General features: G+C 39.6%; 2 protein-coding genes and 1 long non-coding RNA gene across 3 annotated transcripts in view; all 3 read right to left on the reverse strand.

The window, feature by feature from the left end:
- Nucleotides 1–1,703, reverse strand: part of LOC110570367 (ABC-type organic anion transporter ABCA8-like) — a 49,044-nt gene extending 47,341 nt beyond the window's left edge. The window contains exons 1-2 of the mRNA XM_044921846.1: nucleotides 1,662–1,703; nucleotides 1,131–1,316 (exon numbers count right to left, since the gene is read on the reverse strand). Of these exons, the coding sequence (XP_044777781.1) occupies nucleotides 1,131–1,316; nucleotides 1,662–1,703 (228 nt within the window). The remainder of the gene's footprint in view (nucleotides 1–1,130; nucleotides 1,317–1,661) is intronic.
- Nucleotides 1,704–6,018: 4,315 nt separating this feature from the next.
- LOC123326753 lies at nucleotides 6,019–14,254 on the reverse strand. The gene is made up of 3 exons (XR_006541300.1): nucleotides 14,019–14,254; nucleotides 7,332–7,433; nucleotides 6,019–6,249 (listed from the first exon to the last, which is right to left on the reverse strand). It is a non-coding gene; the product is annotated as an uncharacterized LOC123326753 (long non-coding RNA).
- Nucleotides 11,172–11,671, reverse strand: LOC110570423 (protein Mis18-beta-like). The gene is made up of 2 exons (XM_021678444.1): nucleotides 11,229–11,671; nucleotides 11,172–11,193 (listed from the first exon to the last, which is right to left on the reverse strand). The coding sequence occupies exons 1-2, from the start codon at nucleotides 11,669–11,671 to the stop codon at nucleotides 11,172–11,174; spliced, it is 465 nt and encodes a 154-aa protein (XP_021534119.1).
- Nucleotides 14,255–19,593: the final 5,339 nt, after the last annotated feature.

A 19,593-nucleotide genomic window follows, 5' to 3' on the forward strand; every position in this document is an offset into this window, starting at 1 on the left:
GGGACAAAAGTGTGGTCCTCCTTGAAATGGCTACATGAGAGAGAATTCATGCTCTTGGAAAAACAAAACAAAACAAAACTGGTGTGTTTAAGGAGAACCTGTGGGAAAAGTGGCTTGTCTATAATGTTCAAGTTAATGGGTCTTTTATAATTAATAATCCTTTCATTAAGAACTAAATAACGGATATGTATGCAATGATCGACATTACCATTTAATTGGAGGGACAGCAAAGTGAGTTCAATTTGAGAATCAGATAAGGAGAAATGACATTTGATGAGCAGAAATGAAATTTGCTGGTCAATTAATGTGTTTTTAACTTGTGATTTTCTTTTCTTCTATATGGTGGTTTATAGATTCATGTGTGTTGTTCAGTTACGAAGTCAAAATTCGAGCTGGAATAATTAGAATTAGATTTGCAATATCAAATCCATATTTAATTAAGAGCCAAAGGGGCACTGGGTGGCTCAGTTGGTTAAGTGTCTGCCTCCGGCTCAGGTCATGATCCCAGGGTCCTGGGATTGAGCCTCGTGTAGGGCTCCCTGCTCCGCGTGAAACCTGCTTCTCCCTCTCCCACCCCCCCCTGCTTGTATTCCCTCTTTCGCTATGTCTCTCTCTGTCAAATAAATAAATAAAATCTTTAAAAAAAATAATAATTAATAGTCAAGAAAATGCTTTAGATCATCTATGAAGAATGATACGCTGACCTTCCTTTTTTTCACTCACCAAATGGCTTATTTTGCTGAGCTCAGTATGCCCAAAGCTTTTAAAAGTTCATTTTTGCAGGGTGTCTGGGTGGCTCAGTCAGTTAAGTGACCAACTTTTGGTTTCAGTGCAGGTCTTGATCTCAGGGTCCTGGGATCGAGCCCTGTGTTGGACTCTGCACTTAGCACAGAGTCTGCTTGGGATTCTCTCTCCCTCTGTCCCTCTCCCCTATTGTCTCTCTCTCAATCTCTCTCTCAAATACATGAATAAATCTTTTTTAAAAAGTTCATCTTTGCAATGTCACAGTAATCGGCACTGAGGCTTTAAATCTGACAATGCTAATCATAGAAATGACTATAGACAACTGAATTCCAGACAGAAAAGATGTTTCTGAAATTCCATCAATCAACAGTTGGATTGTTTCTCACCTGGGCCATTCCAAGCATGAAGGCAAAGGGGCTAAGAAAGCTTAAAATCCACTCCAAGGATGTAGGAAGTTGCCTGTACAATGCTGTAAATCCCAAACTTCCGCAAAAGACGGTGAGAAGGAACATGACCAGACCAGTGAGGAAAGATTTCTTTACCAAGACACTCATTAGAAAAGCCAAAGCTATCTAAAATGAGAGAAGATCCAGTTGGTTTATATTTCTCTAAGGATTATTCTTAGCATAACACAATAAGGGATTGAATATACAAAATTAGAGTTACATTTTTTTTTTGGTCTTTAATACAAAACTGTGCTCTACAAATTGCACTATAAGTTGGCATTACAAAACACTGCAAATCTTTTAAAAAAAACACTACAAATCAAATACATAGATATACATAGATGTTCTCAGGCAAAGAGTAGACAGTGAAGAAAAGGGATATGGAGAATAATTACCTATTTAGAAACCAACACTTGATCCTTAGGGTAGATTGGTAAATTGGATAGAAAGCAATTTAATTCACCATCTCACCAAAGACAATCCATAGAGGAAAAAGAGGGTGAAGATCGCCATGAAGCCAGTCAGAATGACAAACTGGACAGATTTTATAATAAGTGCCAAGAAAAGTGCCATAATGAAGATGAAAACACCATAGAGCAGACCCCAGGAGAGCCTAGGATGGAAACCAGATGTTATTTTAGAATTTCATGTTCCATTGAAAGGAGGATCTAGAATGGATTCTAATATTATTCATTGATTCATTCATTCTTTCAGTAGATACTTATTGAGTTTCAGGATATATAAATACAAGATAAATTAGGGATATTTTTTGTCCTAAAATTAATTCCAGAAATACACACACACTTACATGTACACACACACATCTCTGTGGGGAAAAGGAGAAAACAGTCTTCCAGTCTGATTGATTTTGGTTCAAACATTTTTTTCGGCTGCCTTCATACTCTGTGACCTTGAGCAAACTCTGTAATCCCTCAGCATTTTCTTTCTTTTTTTTTTTATTGCTCTGTACACTAGGAATAATACCACAGTTTTAGTTCAATGAAGTTATGTCTATGTGGGACACTGTCTTAGTACACGGTAACCCCTCAGTGAATCTCAGATCCTTTTCTCCTCTCAGGCCTCTCTAGGGGTGAGGAGCTTCATGGATTTCCTCAAAGATATAGGATAGTTCACCTTCCTTTCTTCAATTCTTTTATCACGTTGATCACTATTCTTTGAAGGGTATAATGAAATAATGAAAAACAAAAACAGCAGCAAAACCAACAAAATAATAGCCCACACATATAGCAATTACTCTGGGCCAGAAAGTGTTTTATGAACTTAGCAAATAGAAAATCATTTTATTTTCACAAAGGCTCTATGCAGGGGCATCATTATTTTCTTAATTTCTAGACAAAGAACCTACTGAACAAAGATGTTAAGTAATATGGTTTCAAGTCCAGGCATTTTGGCTCTAGAGTCGTTAGATTTCACTGCTCCGTCATACTTCCCTCCAATATTAATTCAATAAGCAGTTCAATATTGACTTATAGCATTTTCTTCCAGACTCCAAATTCGTTGCCATTTGCATATTCCACCTGGCTTCCTAGCCTCTGTGTTACTTTACTTTCTCTTCACTACGAACATCACCTCCATGCTTTTTTCAGTCATTCTCAAGTTCTCTCTCACACAGGGCCTTGTCCATCCAAACTACCCAGCCCCTATTCACAATCCTGTTCTGCCAGCTTTTTCCTTCAAATATATCCATCATACCAGATCTTTAGTCTCAAAAGAGCTCCTGATCTTTGACCTCTTTGTTTCCCCCTTTCAGGCCATGCTGGCTTGAATTCCACTTCCATCCGGCTTTGACACCCAAATCTACCATTTCTACTGCACTCTTACCAGTAGACTCAATGGCCATCCCTCATTATCCCTACCTCACAACCACCACACAAACCCAAACCTGCTATTTTTTCTTCAGTCTGAGAAGCACAGTAACCCGCAGGCTTAACTTGGCAAGTATTACATCAATGACAATTTATCCCATTCTTAGGGAAGAGTTAGAAAATCATTAGGTTTGACCTCAATGAGATACCACCTCACACCAGTCAGAATGGCTAAAATTAACAAGTCAGGAAACGACAGATGTTGGTGGGGATGCGGAGAAAGGGGAACCCTCCTACACCGTTGGTGGGAATGCAAGCTGGTGCAGCCACTCTGGAAAACAGTATGGAGGTTCCTCAAAAAGTTGAAAAGAGAGCTACCATATGATCCAGCAATTGCACTACTGGGTATTTACCCCAAAGATACAAAAGTAGGGATCCGAAAGGGTACGTGCACCCCGATGTTTATAGCAGCAATGTCCGCAATAGCCAAACTGTGGAAAGAGCCAAGATGTCCATCGACAGATGAATGGATAAAGAAGAGGTGGTATATATATATACAATGGAATATTATGCAGCCATCAAAAGGAATGAGATCTTGCCATTTGCAACGACGTGGATGGAACTGGAGGGTATTATGTTGAGCGAAATAAGTCAAACAGAGAAAGACATGTATCATATGACCTCACTGATATGAGAAATTCTTAATCTCAGGAAACAAACTGAGGGTTGCTGGAGTGGGGGGTGGGGTGGGAGGGATGGGGTGACTGGGTGATAGACACTGGGGAGGGTATGTGCTCTGGTAAGCGCTGTGAATTGTGCAAGACTGTTGAATCTCAGATCTGTACCTCTGAAACAAATAATGCAATATATGGTAAGAAAAAAAAAAGAAGGTAGCAGGAGGGGAAGAATGAAGGGGGGGAAATCGGAGGGGTAGATGAACCATGAGAGACGATGGACTCTGAAAAACAAACTGAGGGTTCTAGAGGGGAGAGGGTGGGGAGGATGGGTTAGCCTGGTGATGGGTATTGAGGAGGGCACGTTCTGCATGGAGCACTGGGTGTTATGCACAAACAATGAATCATGGAACACTACATCTAAAACTAATGATGTAATGTATGCGGATTAACATAACAATAAAAAAATTAAAAAAAAATCATTAGGTTTGAATACTGATGCTTTGAAGAGGCCCACTCTTCCTGAATCCCTACATTTATTTGTGCTACACTTTACTCACCAGAATGCCGAATCCCGAAGACCCATCATCCTCATCAAGCCCTTCATCTTTTTCCTCTCTCTTGTAACGTTAAGAGATGCATAATAAGTGAATGAGGAAAAGGAAATAACGCAGAAGAAAATGAAGAAATCAGTTGCAATGCCCCCTTGACTGACAAAGGGATGTATCTTCATATTTTTTCCAGTAACGGACATCAATTCCTCCATCACTGAATGATTTGTTGCAGTCTGAAGAAATATATTAATAAACAAAATTTGTATATTCATGGATGGCATGCTCTGTTTTCTTTCAGTCATCTGTTTTCCTCTGAACGCGTAACTGGTCAATCTGGATCTGATCCTAGCCTAAAATTTCACTTCCATGTTCCACCATTGGCCCACTTGGGGCCCTGACTCCCAGCATTCTGAGCTTCTCACAGTTACACTCTAGCTCCAGCCACATCATTAAAATGACAAGATTTCATTCTTTTTGATGGCTGAGTAATATTCCATTATATATATATGTATGTGTATGTTCACAGTTCTCAAAATTTACGATGTGTTTTATCACCTCCCTGCCTAACACTGCCTTATAATGTGCTTGAAATCCATTTATGACTTTATATACTTGGCAAATCTTACCTCAAGCTTCAGTTTTAAATGTTACTTCAATTAGGAATTCTTCCATGGCATTCTAGGCTGAGGAGTTAATTTAATTTATTAATAATCCTGACAGTATGGTATTAACTGGTATGCTATGAAAATACTTATATACGTCTTCTCATGAATGATTTATTTTTAAAAAGAGAAAAAGATTCAAAAGAGAATATACCAGTTACCTGATTATATTGACATCACTAAAATAATCCCTCTTTTCAGCAGATATTGTGTTCAATGCCATACAGAAGTCTCACTAAGACTGAAAGAATGAGAAGGAATGCAAAGAAAGTCCTGGATTGGGGTGGGAGTGTTGAAGATGCAAGTGGAGGGAAAAGGCAGCACGTATTTTGATAGAACTATTCTTTTTCTGGAATCTATTCCTTAAATCCATGTGATCTTGAGCAAGTCATGTAAGCTTTATCACTCAATTTCCATTATTTGTAAAATAAACAATAATATCTATTATTAGTACATAATATTACTACAGAGTACAGAAAAATATAATACAGAATAATATTATCACAGAATAATATTCTATTACTACAGAATAAAGGCTCTATAAAATCTAGTGCATGAGAGCATTTAATGAATATTAAGACTAGTTCTCTTGCCTCTGCACTAGGCTGTTTCTCTTCTGATTTCAGAAAATTATTCTAAAGGAAAGTGACTTTGACAGTCATAATGCTCTCCTTATTTTTCACTGGTAAGTATCTTAACACTGAAGGGTGGAAACTTGAAACTCAGAATACTCATCAATAGAATCTTCAAATATAGTAAGACAATTTTTGGTAGTAAAAAACTGGAGATAGAACTCCCATAATCAAATTCAAGAAAAGACTCATTGTTTTTGTCTCTAATAATAAGCAAATACTAGAGTGACAGTCTCATTCTAGTAATAAGGCTTCCACAGCCAAATGTCAACAATTCCCTAAACACTCCTGCTTTTCAAAGTCTCCAAACACTATATTCCATGCTTCCCCAAACCCTATGCAAGATCAAGATTTCTTTGCTGAGAGACTGTGCACTCATTTTCACATAATGTATAAATTTTGACAACACAGTTTATCAACTGAAATGCAAATTAAATGCATGTCTCTGCAGTCAAATGAACCAAAAATTGACATCAGAAATTCCTCTTGGTTGCTAGAAAACTCACCTTTCATGAAGGAGGCTAAGGCTGCTTTACTCATTATCTGTTGGGTTGTACTGGTGCCAGGTGTGTATATAATAGAAAATGTAGAATCTTTAAATGAGTCTACCGGTCCCAGGTCCACAGCAGGCAGTGAAGAAAAATCATTAACTTTATGATTAGTAGGATATAAATACCAACAAAGTAGGAGGAGCAATGGGGTCAACCATTCCTACACAATCCAAGAGAAAGAATAAAGAAAATTATGATTTTGAATTAGTTATCCACAATCATTTGGTCATACAGTTTGTCTTGTGCATTTTTCTGCTTTCAATATACGCCACATTATGAACTGTTTAAAATATGTACAGTACAAAATTCAGCAGTCTAATTCCAATGAGCTCTTAATAGGTATTCAAGTGTATTGATCCACAGCACCAGTCTAAAGCATGCACTGATCATTAAAGTATGAGAGGCAAGCTATTATAAATTATTACCAGCTGGTATGACCTACTCATGCTGTATCTGGTTCTACTGAGAGCCTAGTGTTACATGAGACAGTTCCAAGGCACTGCTTACTGAGTAATAATATACTGGCTACGTGCCAAGATCCTGGTATTGGAAACTCAGCACAATTCAGGCAACTGGAGAAAGACTGTTTTGTTAATTATCATTGTTGGTCACCTGCAAACTTCCAGTAAGACATCACTTTATTTCCTAAATGGATGATGATAGAAAAAATTCACAATTAGACAGTAAAATTCTAATTTAGTTAAAAATGCTACTAATTTATATCTATCTGATTTTCAGAAGATATCGAAGTTCAACCAGGATTTTTGTTATATGGTAAAATGATAGGAGCTAATGCTAATTTTCTTCTTGGTACTAATAACATTTCCAAGTTTTCTACTCTTTTGAAGAGAATGATTTATTTTTAAAAAGAGAAAGAGATTCAAAAGAGAATATACCAGTTACCTACTTCCGTGGGTTAATTAACCATGCCTTCAAAATCTCAGTGTCTAAACCTGACTATCCATGAGTAGGAGCCCTAGCAAACATGTGACCACTGACTTTTAAAACATTTATTGGATTTTCTATTGCTGGCCAGTGTCAGTGACTTTAGACCTCAACTTGGGATCTGTGTCAACTGAAAGGTCTGCAGACAGATTGCAGTTCGAGGAACAACTCCTTCTCTTGTAGAGAGGTTCTCTGGTTTGGTTTGGTTTTTGGAAGGGGAGATAAAGTATGGTTACTTCCCAGGAAATATACATTTCCATATTGTAAATAAGAAGTGACAGAGATACTGAATCATACCATCAAGGACTCTCTTTTCATTCTCCATTTCTTCAGAAGGTTCTTGCATAATAATGCCCATGTCTGTTGACACACACTTATTTCTCTCTTAATCATTTTGCCCTGTTTAAGAAGAAAGAAAAAGAGAAGATAACGTAAATGTGACGCTCTTCATGAGAAGACATACCCTGCAAACAGAAAAAGAGCAGCCTGATAACTGCAGTGCTACAAATGAGTGCTTGGACTCTGTGAGTTCCAAAGTTGGCGCGTTATGACTCCCCTAGCTTTCTTTTCTTTCCACTTCCAAACTCTTTGCTCCCTTATTTTTTTGGTCATGCATTGTGTCAGTGACTAACGTCTTGCCTCAGCTCTACGAAAATGGATCTCGGCCTTTTAAGTCGTTTTCTTTGCCAGCCGGCACGATGTAAAGCTTTGTCAGCAGAGAGGATCGAAGAGACGTTGCAGGAAGAAGAGGCCCTCCTTTCTGGTGTCAGAGTGGTTCATTTTCCCCATTCCTAGAGACTGTATTTTTTTTCCCCTGCTGCTCAGACTAAATGATTTTCTCCATGCAAAGTGCCTGGATGGTGAAGGTTTCACTGTGTGTTTTCAATAGCTCTTGACTCAAGAGCAGTAATGTATCTGGGAGCCCCAGACAGCTAGGGCCTTTCCCCCAGAGCTTTGTTTCCTTTGGATCCCCTATTGCAAAGTCAGTGCACTCCTTGTGCGCATGGCTTGACTTTCAGTGGGCTGCAACAACACCTATCTAAACACACCTTAGTTGACGCAACATGACCCTTGCATAGAGTAAAAAGCAATGGCCATCTGCCACCACGGGTGGGGTGGGAAACCTCCCTGCCCCCATTCCTAAGCAAAGGTGAGTTGTTGCTGAGGTTTGCTTGGCAACCCAGCATTGACACAAAGCAGAGACAGGCTGTTACCCAAAGAGGCGTGAAGCAGCTCTCACATATCCAAGACCTCCCAACAGATACAAGAACAGATTGTACAACAGGCCACAAAACAAGTCTTAGCAAATTGAGATTATACTGAGTATCTTTTCTGACCATGAGGATAGGAAACTAGAAATCAGAAACAAAAGAAAAGCTGGAAGGACATTGAATCCATGATCAAAGACCTCCCAACAGAGAAAAGCCCAGGGCCAGGACCAGATGGCTTCTCTGGTGAATTCTACCAAACATTTAAAAAAGAATGAAGGGCACCTGGGTGGCTCAGTTGGTTAAGCGTCTGCCTTCAGCTCAGGTCATGATCCCAAAGTCCTGGGATTAAGTCCCGAGTCGGGCTGCCTGCTCAGTGGGGAGTCTGCTTCTCCCTCTCCCCCTCTCCCCTGCTTGTGCTCTCTCACTCTCAAATAAAATAAAATCTTTTTTTTAAAAATTAAAAAATAAAAAAGAATGAATGCCAGTCCTTCTCAAAGTTTTCCAAAAAATTGAAGGGGAGGGAATACTTTCAAACTCACTCTGTGAGGCCAGCATTACCCCGAGGCCAATGACAGATGACACTAAAAGAAGAGAACATTACAGACCAACATCCCTGGGGAATTTAGATGCAAAAATTCTCAACAAAACATTAGCAAACTGAATGCAACCACACATTAAAAGGATCACACACCATGATCAAGTGGGATTCATTCCTGGGATGCAAGGATGGTGCAACATATGTAAATCAATAAATGTTATACACCCCGTGAATAGAATGAAAGGTAAAAATCATATGATCATCTCAATAGATGCAGACAATACATTTCACAGAAGACAACATCCTTTCATGATAAAAACCCTCAACAAAGTACATATAGAAGGAATATATCTTAACATAATAAAGCCTCTATACAATAAGCCCATGGCTAACATCATACTCATGGGTGAAAGGTTGACAGCTTTCCCTCTATGATTGGGAATAAGACAAAGACACCGATTTTTACCCCTCCTGTCCAACATAGAAGCCCCAGTTCCTCACTCTACTTTTGTCAACACCTTTTGTCTGGTAACTCTTGAGTTCCTTCCTTAAAGGCAGAGTATAACTTTGACTGTAGAAAGGAGTGGGAGTGACTATGTGCCAATTCTCAGCCTAGCCCTTATGAGGCCTTGGGTGTATCTGCTTGCTGTTATGGCTTGGTCATTGCTGTAAGAGAATACTGGGCCAGCCTCTGGGACCAGAAAAGCATATGAAACAGAGCTGAGTCATCCCAGTCATGCCAGTATAGAGTAGCCTACATCAGACTATGGCCAGCCAGACTCTAGGGATCCAAGCCTATCCAAGATCAGCAGAACCTCCTAAAAACCACCCCATGCATGCAGAGAAAGGGGAACCCTCCTATACTGTTGGTGGGAATGCAAGCTGGTGCAGCCACTCTGGAAAACAGTATGGAGATTCCTCAAAAAGTTGAAAATAGAGCTACCCTACGACCCAGCAAATGCACTGCTGGGTATTTACCCCAGAGATACAAATGTAGTGATCCAAAGGGGTACACGCACCCCAGTGTTTATAGCAGCAATGTCCACAATAGCCAAACTATGGAAAGAGCCAAGATGTCCATCAACAGATGAATGGATAAAGAAGAGGTGGTATATATATATAATGGAATATAATGCAGCCATCAAAACCCCCCCCCCCCGAAATCTTGCCATTTGCAACAACGCAGATGGAACTAGAGGGTATTATGCTAAGCAAAATAAGTCAATCAGAGAAAGACAAGTATCGTATGATCTCACTGATATGAGGAATTCTTAATCTCAGGAAACAAACTGAGGGTTGCTGGAGTGGTGGGGGGTGGGAGGGATGGGGTGGCTGGGTGATAGACATTGGGGAGGGTATGTGCTATGGTGAGCACTGTGAATTGCATAAGACTGATGAATCACAGATTTGTACCTCTGAAACAAATAATACATGATATGTTAAAAAAAAAAGAAGATAGTAGAAAGGGAAAAATGAAGGGGGGAAATTGGAGGGGGAGATGAACCATGAGAGACTATGAGCTCTGAGAAACAAACTGAGGGTTTTAGAGGGGAGGGGCGTGGGGGGATGGGTTAGCCTGGTGATGGGTATTGAGGAGGGCACGTATTGCATGGAGCACTGGGTGTTATATGCAAACAACGAATCATGGAACACTACATCAAAAACTAATGATGTAATGTATGGTGACTAACATAACATAACAAAATTAAATTAAAAAAAAAGATGGAAAAAAAAACCCAAAAAGCTAAATCATCCCATGCACCCCAGCTATAAATTTTTTGTTTTTTTTTATATTATCCAATTTATTTATTGAGTATCACCTACAGAATATATATATATACCGATATTTTACGTAAGAAAAAAAATGGTTTCTCAGTCTTCACCATAACTGCTCCATGTAGGAATAACAGTAGTCAACATTAAATACAACTCTATTTTCATAACAACCGTGCATCTTTGTATCAGACCACTCACAGGACATTGCCTCCTAATCAACCTAAATTTGCAGTAAAATATGTTTTCAGAAATAAATATAATTGATAATCTAAAATAAGTTCTTAAGGCAAATAGCTATAAAACCTGGACAGAAGCTTCCTTAGTTTCTCATCTTCTAGAAACAGCTTCACAAATCGTTTGGAAAATCAGCCTAGAGGTAAGCATAATAAACCACAGTTCCCAGCCCTTCTTGAAGCTGATCTTTCTCAAGAATTGATCAAATAGCACCTGTTGATAGAAGATAGCAATAAGGCCTGAACCTGATACTTAGGCTTTAATTCTGGATCAGTTTTCTGGCTTGGGCTGGTCGGGAGTTACTTCTTTCAGAATCTTCATCAGTGAATGTAAGTGAGTATGTGTCAACATTGTCTTCTCTTTCAGCACACCGTTTTGTCACTGGACAGGCAAAAGTGACCTCTCAAGGCAGCCAGGGCAGCATGGGGAGAATACAAATGGAAACCAATGGGAATCCCACAGGAAGTACAGAATAAAAGGTTGTAAGTGCTGCCTTTGAGCGAACCATCAATGCCAACTAGGAAGGGAGCTTCCAAAACCACGTTATTGGTGACTCTGGAGAAGACCACGGCTCCGAGGGACCGCGGCAGGTCCCAGGCGAGGTGCACAGAGTCAGCGAGCACGGCGTAGCACTGTGCGCATTGGAACGCGGCGCACCTCTCGGGCTGCAGCCAGGACGGCAACCGCAGGCTGGAGGGCAGCTCCTCCGTCCCCAGGCCTGCGGGGCCGAGCGGCGAAGACCCGTTCCCTACCTGCGTGTCCCACTCCATAGAAGTCGTACAAGAGTGCTTGTCAGTTGTCTTCTTAGCGCCATCACAAAAATCACCCCGTGGAAGCTTTGCATATCGCGAACGATGCCGCCTCGGCCGAGCCGCCATCTTCCCGCAGCCCGCGCCTCTCCCAGCTATAAATGTTTATTGTTACGTGTTATTTGTTGCTTCTTTCTCTTTTGCTGTGCAATGTAAATGCAGCTATAGACCACAAATATATTACTTAGGATTCCCTATTTAGCTTCTACAATATTGTGTTTCTTTGATTTTAGTGGCTTTTTATTTTTGGTTTCTAATTTGATCATGCTGTGGTCAGAGGAATTGCGACTCTGTAAGGTATTGCTTCCTTGAAATTTCCTGAGACTTCCTTGGTGGCACAGCATATATTAATATTTGGAAATATTCCATAGATGCTTGAAATAAACATATGTCAGCTTTTAGTTGGTTTTATAATTGTGTTCTTTGAATTTTCAGTATCCTTTCTAATGTTACCTTTACTAGATCAATTATTTCATGATAGAATTCTATTAAATTTTTCCAGGCTGATAATAGGTTTGCCAATTTCTTATTGTATCTCTGTTACTTTTTAGTGTGTGCATTTGAAGACTAAGAGATTAGGTGCATAAAACATTGCTCTACTATTCATATTTTAAGGGTAGGTCGCTTCTACTTCTGATAATAGCGCAGACTTTAGCTTAATATTTGCCTAATGTAGCTTTATCCGTCTTTTTATTTTTTATTTTTTTTAAATTGCATTTTATCTTGTGTATACTTTTTTTTTTTAAGGTTATTTATTTATTTATTTGACAGAGAGAGACACAGCGAGAGAGGGAACAGAAGCAGGGGGAGTGGGAGAGGGAGAAGCAGGCTCTCTGCTGAGCAGGGAGCCCGATGTGGGACTCGATCCCAGGACCCTGCGATCATGACCCGAGCGGAAGGCAGACGCCTAACGACTGAGCCACTCAGGCGCCCCTATCCATCTCTTTATTTTTAACCTTTTGCAAATTTTTTTAATGTGTGATTAATGTAAGAAAGATTCATAATTTCTTTTTAGAAATCCAAGCTGATAGATGCTATATTTTTAAGAAGTGAATTTAATCATGTATAAATTTTCATTTTGGATTATCTTTCACTGTGTTTTATTCTCACTTGAAGCCTGCTTTTCCTCTGCTTCTAGTTTTGTCCATATTACCTTCTATTGAAATTTATCAAGGATCCCTCCCCATGTTTTCTTCCTGTCCCAAAGATACAAAGATACTTATAAAAGATATTCCTTCAATGACTACTCTTAATTTGGGGTCTTTCCTGGAAAAATATCTTTCTTTTTCAAATGGAAACTCCACATAATTTATTATCCCTATCCTCTTATAGACAAAGACTTTCTAGAAATTATCTCTCTGCTGCATTTCAAACCTGATCATTCTGGTTATTATTATACAGAAATTTGTTCAATCTTTAAAGAATACACAAAGTGAATTTATTTTAGCCACCTATAGTTAATTAAATTTGCTAATGGATTACCCAGGTTACTCTGGGGATGCTGTGATATATTTGAGCTTGTTCTTGTGATGGAAGGTAGAAACTCCACCTGAAAAGGCTTGGATAGGCTTTAGCCAGATTAAGAAACTTCTGCCTTCGGTTTTCCTTCGGAAATTAGTATCGCCTACTTTATTTCCCCCCAACTCATGTGTGTTCTGTAGTTTATCAAAAGACGAACAACCTGAATTCCTTACTATGCATGCAGTAGACAGTTTCAAGTTGTGAGGACTCTGATTTTTTTCCTCTTATATGTTTGTTAAAGTCAGAGCAAAATGCTAACATTTGAGGAGCTTGAAATCTCTGTTTACGGAAATAAAGTGCATTTGAAATAATATTGGATAAGGAAACGTGGCATATTTCAATTCTGACTCAGTACATCTTGTGCACAGAGTAAAAGATCCTGGAAAGCATCTTACATTTCCCAAATTTGCAGAGCCCCAGAGTGAGAGCCAGAGACAAGACAAATATTTCTGTAAATGCTTTTGGTAAACAGTCTCAGAGTCATAGAACAGTTTATCCAAAATGCCCTAACATTATTGGGCAATAAAAGTAAATATCTATCACTTTGGAAAAAACTCAGGTTTACAAATCAATTCTCAAGATACTTAGTTCTTCCTAAATTTTTAAAGCAAATTTCGGCTTATTACCAAGCTCAGTTTCTGGTTAAAAATCATTTAACAATTGCATAATGTTTAATAAAACACTGTATTTTAATTCAGTGCTTTCATTTACACAATATTAAACACTGAGTGTTCAAAAACATCAAGATAGCCCATTAGTTTTCAAAATGATTTTCCCACAGAGGGTCAGCATTCAATTCCTAAAGGCTTATTTCTAATTTTGCGAGAGGGAAAAAAAGGAAAAAACAAAACCTCCAAACACAAATCACAACACGGAAAAAATACGGTGAACTTACTTTTGAGACATTTGAGGGCAGGACTCTGAGAAGCACAGTTTATCCACTGATCTCCTTATTTAGAAGAAAACAATGCACATTTTTCCCTGGTTTCTACCACATCTCTAGAATCTGCTTTAACTGACTTCTATGAAAAGTTCCTGTGAAGGCCGGCTTCAGAAGTTACAGCCTGGGCTCTGTGGGCCCTGCCAAACATTGCATTCACGTGATCCCTCTTGGACCGTTGGGCTTCTCATTGACATTCGGCCAAATCCTGCAGAACGCAGTGGAATTTACACTTGGTGGCCTGTCCATATCATATCATAAGGAGCAATCTTATCAGGGAGTTCCAGTATTCCTAAGCTTTTGTCTATTCTTTCTCATGTAACTGTTGGCTAATACCACCATTGAAAGCAGTGCCTTTGAAGAGAAAGTAAACAGTTGAATCAGAGAAAAGCTCCTCTCTACACAGGGCTCTCCAGTGCCTGATTGACATCATCACTTGGATAATCAGGGTTTTCATTTGTTTTTCATTTTTACTCAGCTCAGAATATTTCTAATCTCCCTCATGACTTAGTCTTTGACCCGTGAATTATTGAAACATGGGCCAATTTCCAAGTGTCTGGAGATGCTTCTGTTATATTTTGGTTATTGATTTCTAGTTTAATTGTATGATGGTCAAAAAATTTATTTTGTATGTCAAATTTGTTAGGACTTGTTTTGTGATCCAGGATATGATCTGTCTTGGTGAATATTCCACATGCACTTGAGGAGAAGTGCATTTTGCTGTTGAGTGCGTGGAGTATTACATAGATATCCGTTAGATCTAGTTGGTTGATGGTGCTGTTCAGTTTTTCTATATTTTTGCTGGTTTTCTGTTTACTAGGTCTGCTGATCACTGAGAGAGGAGTACTGACGATGTTAACAAAAATTATGGATTTTTCTGTTTTCCTTTCAGATCTCACTAATCTTGTCCAATCCGCTTTGACACTGTGGTGTTAGGTACATAGATAGTTAGAACTGGTATGTCTTCTTGGTGAATCGACCTTTTTATCATTATGTAATAATGCCCATCTCTATTCCTGGTGACTTTCTATGCTCGGAAGTCTACTTTGTCTGATTTATTTTTTTTTAAGATTTTATTTATTTATTTGACAGAGAGAGACACAGTGAGAGAGGGAACATAAACAGGGGGAGTGGGAAAGGGAGAAGCAGGCTTCCCACTGAGCAGGGAGCCCGATGCGGGGCTTGATCCCAGGACGCTGGGATTATGACCTGAGCCGAAGGCAGATACTTAACAACTGAGCCACCCAGGCGCCCCTACTTTGTCTGATTTTAATATAACCATTCCCACTTCCTTTTGATTGGTTCCCATGGTATATTTCTTCCATCTTTTTATTTTCAACTATCTATATAACTCTATATGAAGTGAGCTTCTTTTAGACAGCCTACATTGACATCATTTTTGTTCATTTGTTTGTTTAAATTCAATCTGATAACACATGCCTTTTAATTGGTATGTGTAGACCAGTTACATTTAACCTAACTACTGATATTTCAGGATTCAGTTCTGCCATGTTGTTATGTATTTTCTCTGATTTTCATTCTTCTGTTTCTCATTTCCTACCTTCTTTTGTCTTATCTGAAAAATTTAAGTATTCCAATTTATCCACTGTGATGTTAAACCACATATATTTGTGTAGTTATTTTAGCGGTTGCTCTAGGGATTACAAGAGACACACTTAACTTTACACAGTCTACTTAGAAGCAATATTTTTCTACATTCTACTTAAAGTAGAATGTAGAAGCCTTACCACCATATGGGGGCAGAACAGGTAGGCAGCCAACGGGATGCTGCTTAATAGCTACAACCAGAACGAGTCAAGAATGGAGAGTAAGAGGCAGTCACCATCACTCCAGTAAAAACTTATTATTCCTTGTGTAGTTCCCAGTCCTGAGCTAATTTTCAGATCCAGAATCTTCTGTCTGAAGAAGTAGCCAGAAGGAAGGAACCCAAAACATCTTGACAAGTATATACTCTGATGGTTTCCCCTAGTCCTTACTCAAAGTGACCTACAGCCATTTACTTGGATGACTGTGCACTGGAGAGAGAAAAAAAAGTCCTCAGACATTTCTAGGGCTATTGGGCATAGGGCCTAAATGGACACTGATATTTAGAAAACCAAAATGTCACTATAGCCTCATTGTTAGAATGGGCACATGAAGTCAAGGTAATAAATGGAGTTATGGTCAAAGCCCAGCTTTATGTGGTCCCACCGGGTCTATGAACACACCCAGTGGCCATTTCTCTAACACCAGGTATAACATTAGAATTAATATACTTGGGTATGCCTGGATGGCTCAGTCAGTTAAGCGTCTGCCTTTGGCTCATGTCATGATCCCTAGGTCCTGGTATCGAGTCCCACACTGGGCTCCCTCAGCGGGGAGCCTGCTTCTCCTTGTCCCTTCTGCCAGTCCCCCAGCTTGTGCATGCTCTCTCTCTCTGTCTGATAAATAAATAAATGAAATCTTTAAAAAAAAAAAAAAAGGAATTAATTATACTTGGTATTGGGAATAACCCCCACGTTGGGTCCTGAGCCTGTTGGGTAAGAAGTCTCACATAATGGGGAAGGGAAAGTGGACACTTCTGACAATTCCTTCAACCCACCCCCAGCCAAGACCCTGAATCAAGAACACCACCACATCTTGAGGAGAGGGAAAGTAGAGACCATTAATGACATACAGGACACAAAGGAAGTATATCTACCACATCTTCATTTAATTTACTATCCCTCCAGAAACCAGATGGATCCTGAAGAACAACCAGATTATTGGAAGCTCAAACAGAATGCAACAGCTGCTTTGCCAGACATGGTCTCTGTTCCTTGAACAGAATCAGCTAGTGAGTCTTTTCTATTCTGATTAGAAAAAAGTTCATAGTCAGGTGAGTTACACAATAATATTCCTTGATAGTTTTGCCTCAGGGCTACATTAACCCTCTTGCCTCTGTTACAGTCTTAAGAGATCTAGAGTGTCTCCCAGAACATCATATTGATACATCGATAACATCATGCTGATCTATCAGGACAAGGAGAGATGACTAGGGCACCACTGGTCACATGGGGAAGACACAAATGCTCCAGAGAGTAGGAGACAAATCATCTGAGGATAAGGAACCCATCACGTCACTGAAGGCGTTCTCGGTCTAGTGGTCAGGGGTGCTCTGCATATCTCCTCCAAAGTAAGAGATGAATTGCCACATCTTGCATCCTCTACCAATAGAAGACCAGTACCTAGTAATACTCTCCAGCCCATGCACTGCCTCACCGGGAAGGCTGCCATCTTTGAGTGAAGCCTGGAGTAGGAACGGACTTTACTTCAGAGTGTTCTGCAAACAGTTGCCACTCCCATCATGTGATCTATATGCCCTATGGTACAGGAGAGGCCAAGGGCGGGAAAATTCTGTTAAAATGAGAATGTTTCGTTGTGTGGGCTTCTTGTCCTTGGAGAATGGATCAGAGACTTACCAGTCTGTGACCTACCCGTGAAGATTTTAGGAGTTAATGGAAATCACTTTGTGTTGTCAAGGTCACACATTGTGTGAATGTGCATTCTGCTTCAGTAGAAAATCTGCATAAAGAGCTTTGTGGTTTACAAAACTTCCACCTGCGGTTTCTCATTTGAGTTCCATACAACCTAGTGGGTAAACAGGATGAAGAGGACACCAGACTCAGTAAGGTTATGGGCTTTAGGGCTTTAATCTCAACCATGTAACGAGAAAGAAGCCAGTGCCGTCTCAGATGACCTGGGATTCCAAATTCCAACCTCTTTCTCAAATTAGATGTTTAATCTGCATTAGCAAATGGATTGTTGAGGGCTATACTCAAACTGATCACCATTTATGTTTTCTGGGGTTTTGGGGTTTTTTGTTTGTTTGTTTTGTTTTTTACTTTTATCATAAACCTAAAGGGGGTCCAGGAGATAACTGGAATTAGTATTTAGTTTTTATATTTAGCACATAGGATAACAATCAAGCCAGAATCCAACATTGACTTAAATGAGAGCTGCACGCTTTTAAAGTCGAGTCCTGTGCATTTGTCAGTTTGATCTGTTATCGAAGATAACTATCGATTATCTATCCTCTCTCTCTGTCCCTCTGTCTCTCCCCACCCACCCATCTATCTTGGTTATGACAGGGTGATCTTCTCAGTCAATGTCATCACTGACTTTACCCTAGCACTTGCCCTCCTTCTGGCATGAAGATTCATCTCAGCATCTCTACGTAAAATCATAACATGAGTTCCACGATAGTTTATACCAAATAATTGGTATAATCATTCAACATTAAGGCATCATATTAAAGCTACAAAAATAATTCTCTTACAAAACCACAGAGGCATAAACAGAACCGTAGGGTATTTGGGCTTTATGGGTCTTCCTGCAGGAGCTTCTACTTCACCAAGGAATCTATTTTCTCATCAAAATCAGCCAAGTCCTGCTCCTTGCAGAGCTCTGGGACTGCTGTCCTCCCCCAGATGGAATTTCTAACTCTAAAACTATGGAACTATTGTTAACATTTTTCACCTGAAAGTAATGTAACATTATGTGTCAACTCTATTTCAATTAAAAAAAAAAGAGTTCATACATTTCTGTATCCAGATGATCTGAAAGAGCAACAAAGTATCAATGCTAAGGAACAAGATAAGGTAATAAAAGTCTGTGGACCGAGTTTGTCCCAGGGTTAAAATACATAATGCATTTGCTTCTGTCTGTTTGAGAAAACAAAAAATGCTTAGATACTGCATCTGAACTTAAAGTTTCCTTCCTGCACATGAGCAAGTGTTTTAACATTCAGCACAGTAGCAGGAAATGGGAGGAAGGAACATTTGAAAAAGGAAGCATCCGAAGATTATAGAGCTGGTTATCTGTGTTTTTTTAGAGCAGATATCCTTCTGTGTCTCTTTCCAGAAACCACTGCAGATGGCCCTTAATTGGATTGAACGCCCTTGCTGTTGACCAAAAGAGTCTGGGAAGGGCAGTGAGAGCCTGGAAGAGGAGCCCAGCAGACTGAAAATACACCACCAGCAGTAGTGGGTCAGGCCCTGCCACACTGCCTATCTGAGGACAGTGACCAATGACCACGTCCCTGAGACAGCTGAGGTGCTCAGCTTAATCAAAGAATGGATAGAAGATGTGTCCCTGTGACCATGCTGCTCTGAAAAGGAATCAGGAGTCTTCCAGAATCAGAAAACCTGAATGCTTGCCTTAGAGTAGGTAACAAGCAAGCAAAGATATCACTGAGCAATAACAAGGAAAAGAGCACAATGAGGAAGTTCTGACTAGCAGAGCCCCTGAGCTAGCGTAGCAAGAAAAACAAACAGAAGACTGTAAGACTGAGCTGGAGGGAATGTTCAAGGATGCTTAGTTGTAAAGTGCAACTAACCAAAGGAGAACGTGTTATCAGCATCTAGATGAGTGGCCTGTTTCTTAAGCCATTGGTTTAATCCACTTATTGGTGTAAACCAATAAAAGAATATCAATTACAAAGGGATGTATCATATTTTGTGTTTAATGTGTGTGTCTCTATGCTCTAAAA

This window comes from Neomonachus schauinslandi, chromosome 15 (genome assembly GCF_002201575.2).
Source record: "Neomonachus schauinslandi chromosome 15, ASM220157v2, whole genome shotgun sequence".
NCBI lineage: Eukaryota > Metazoa > Chordata > Mammalia > Carnivora > Phocidae > Neomonachus > Neomonachus schauinslandi.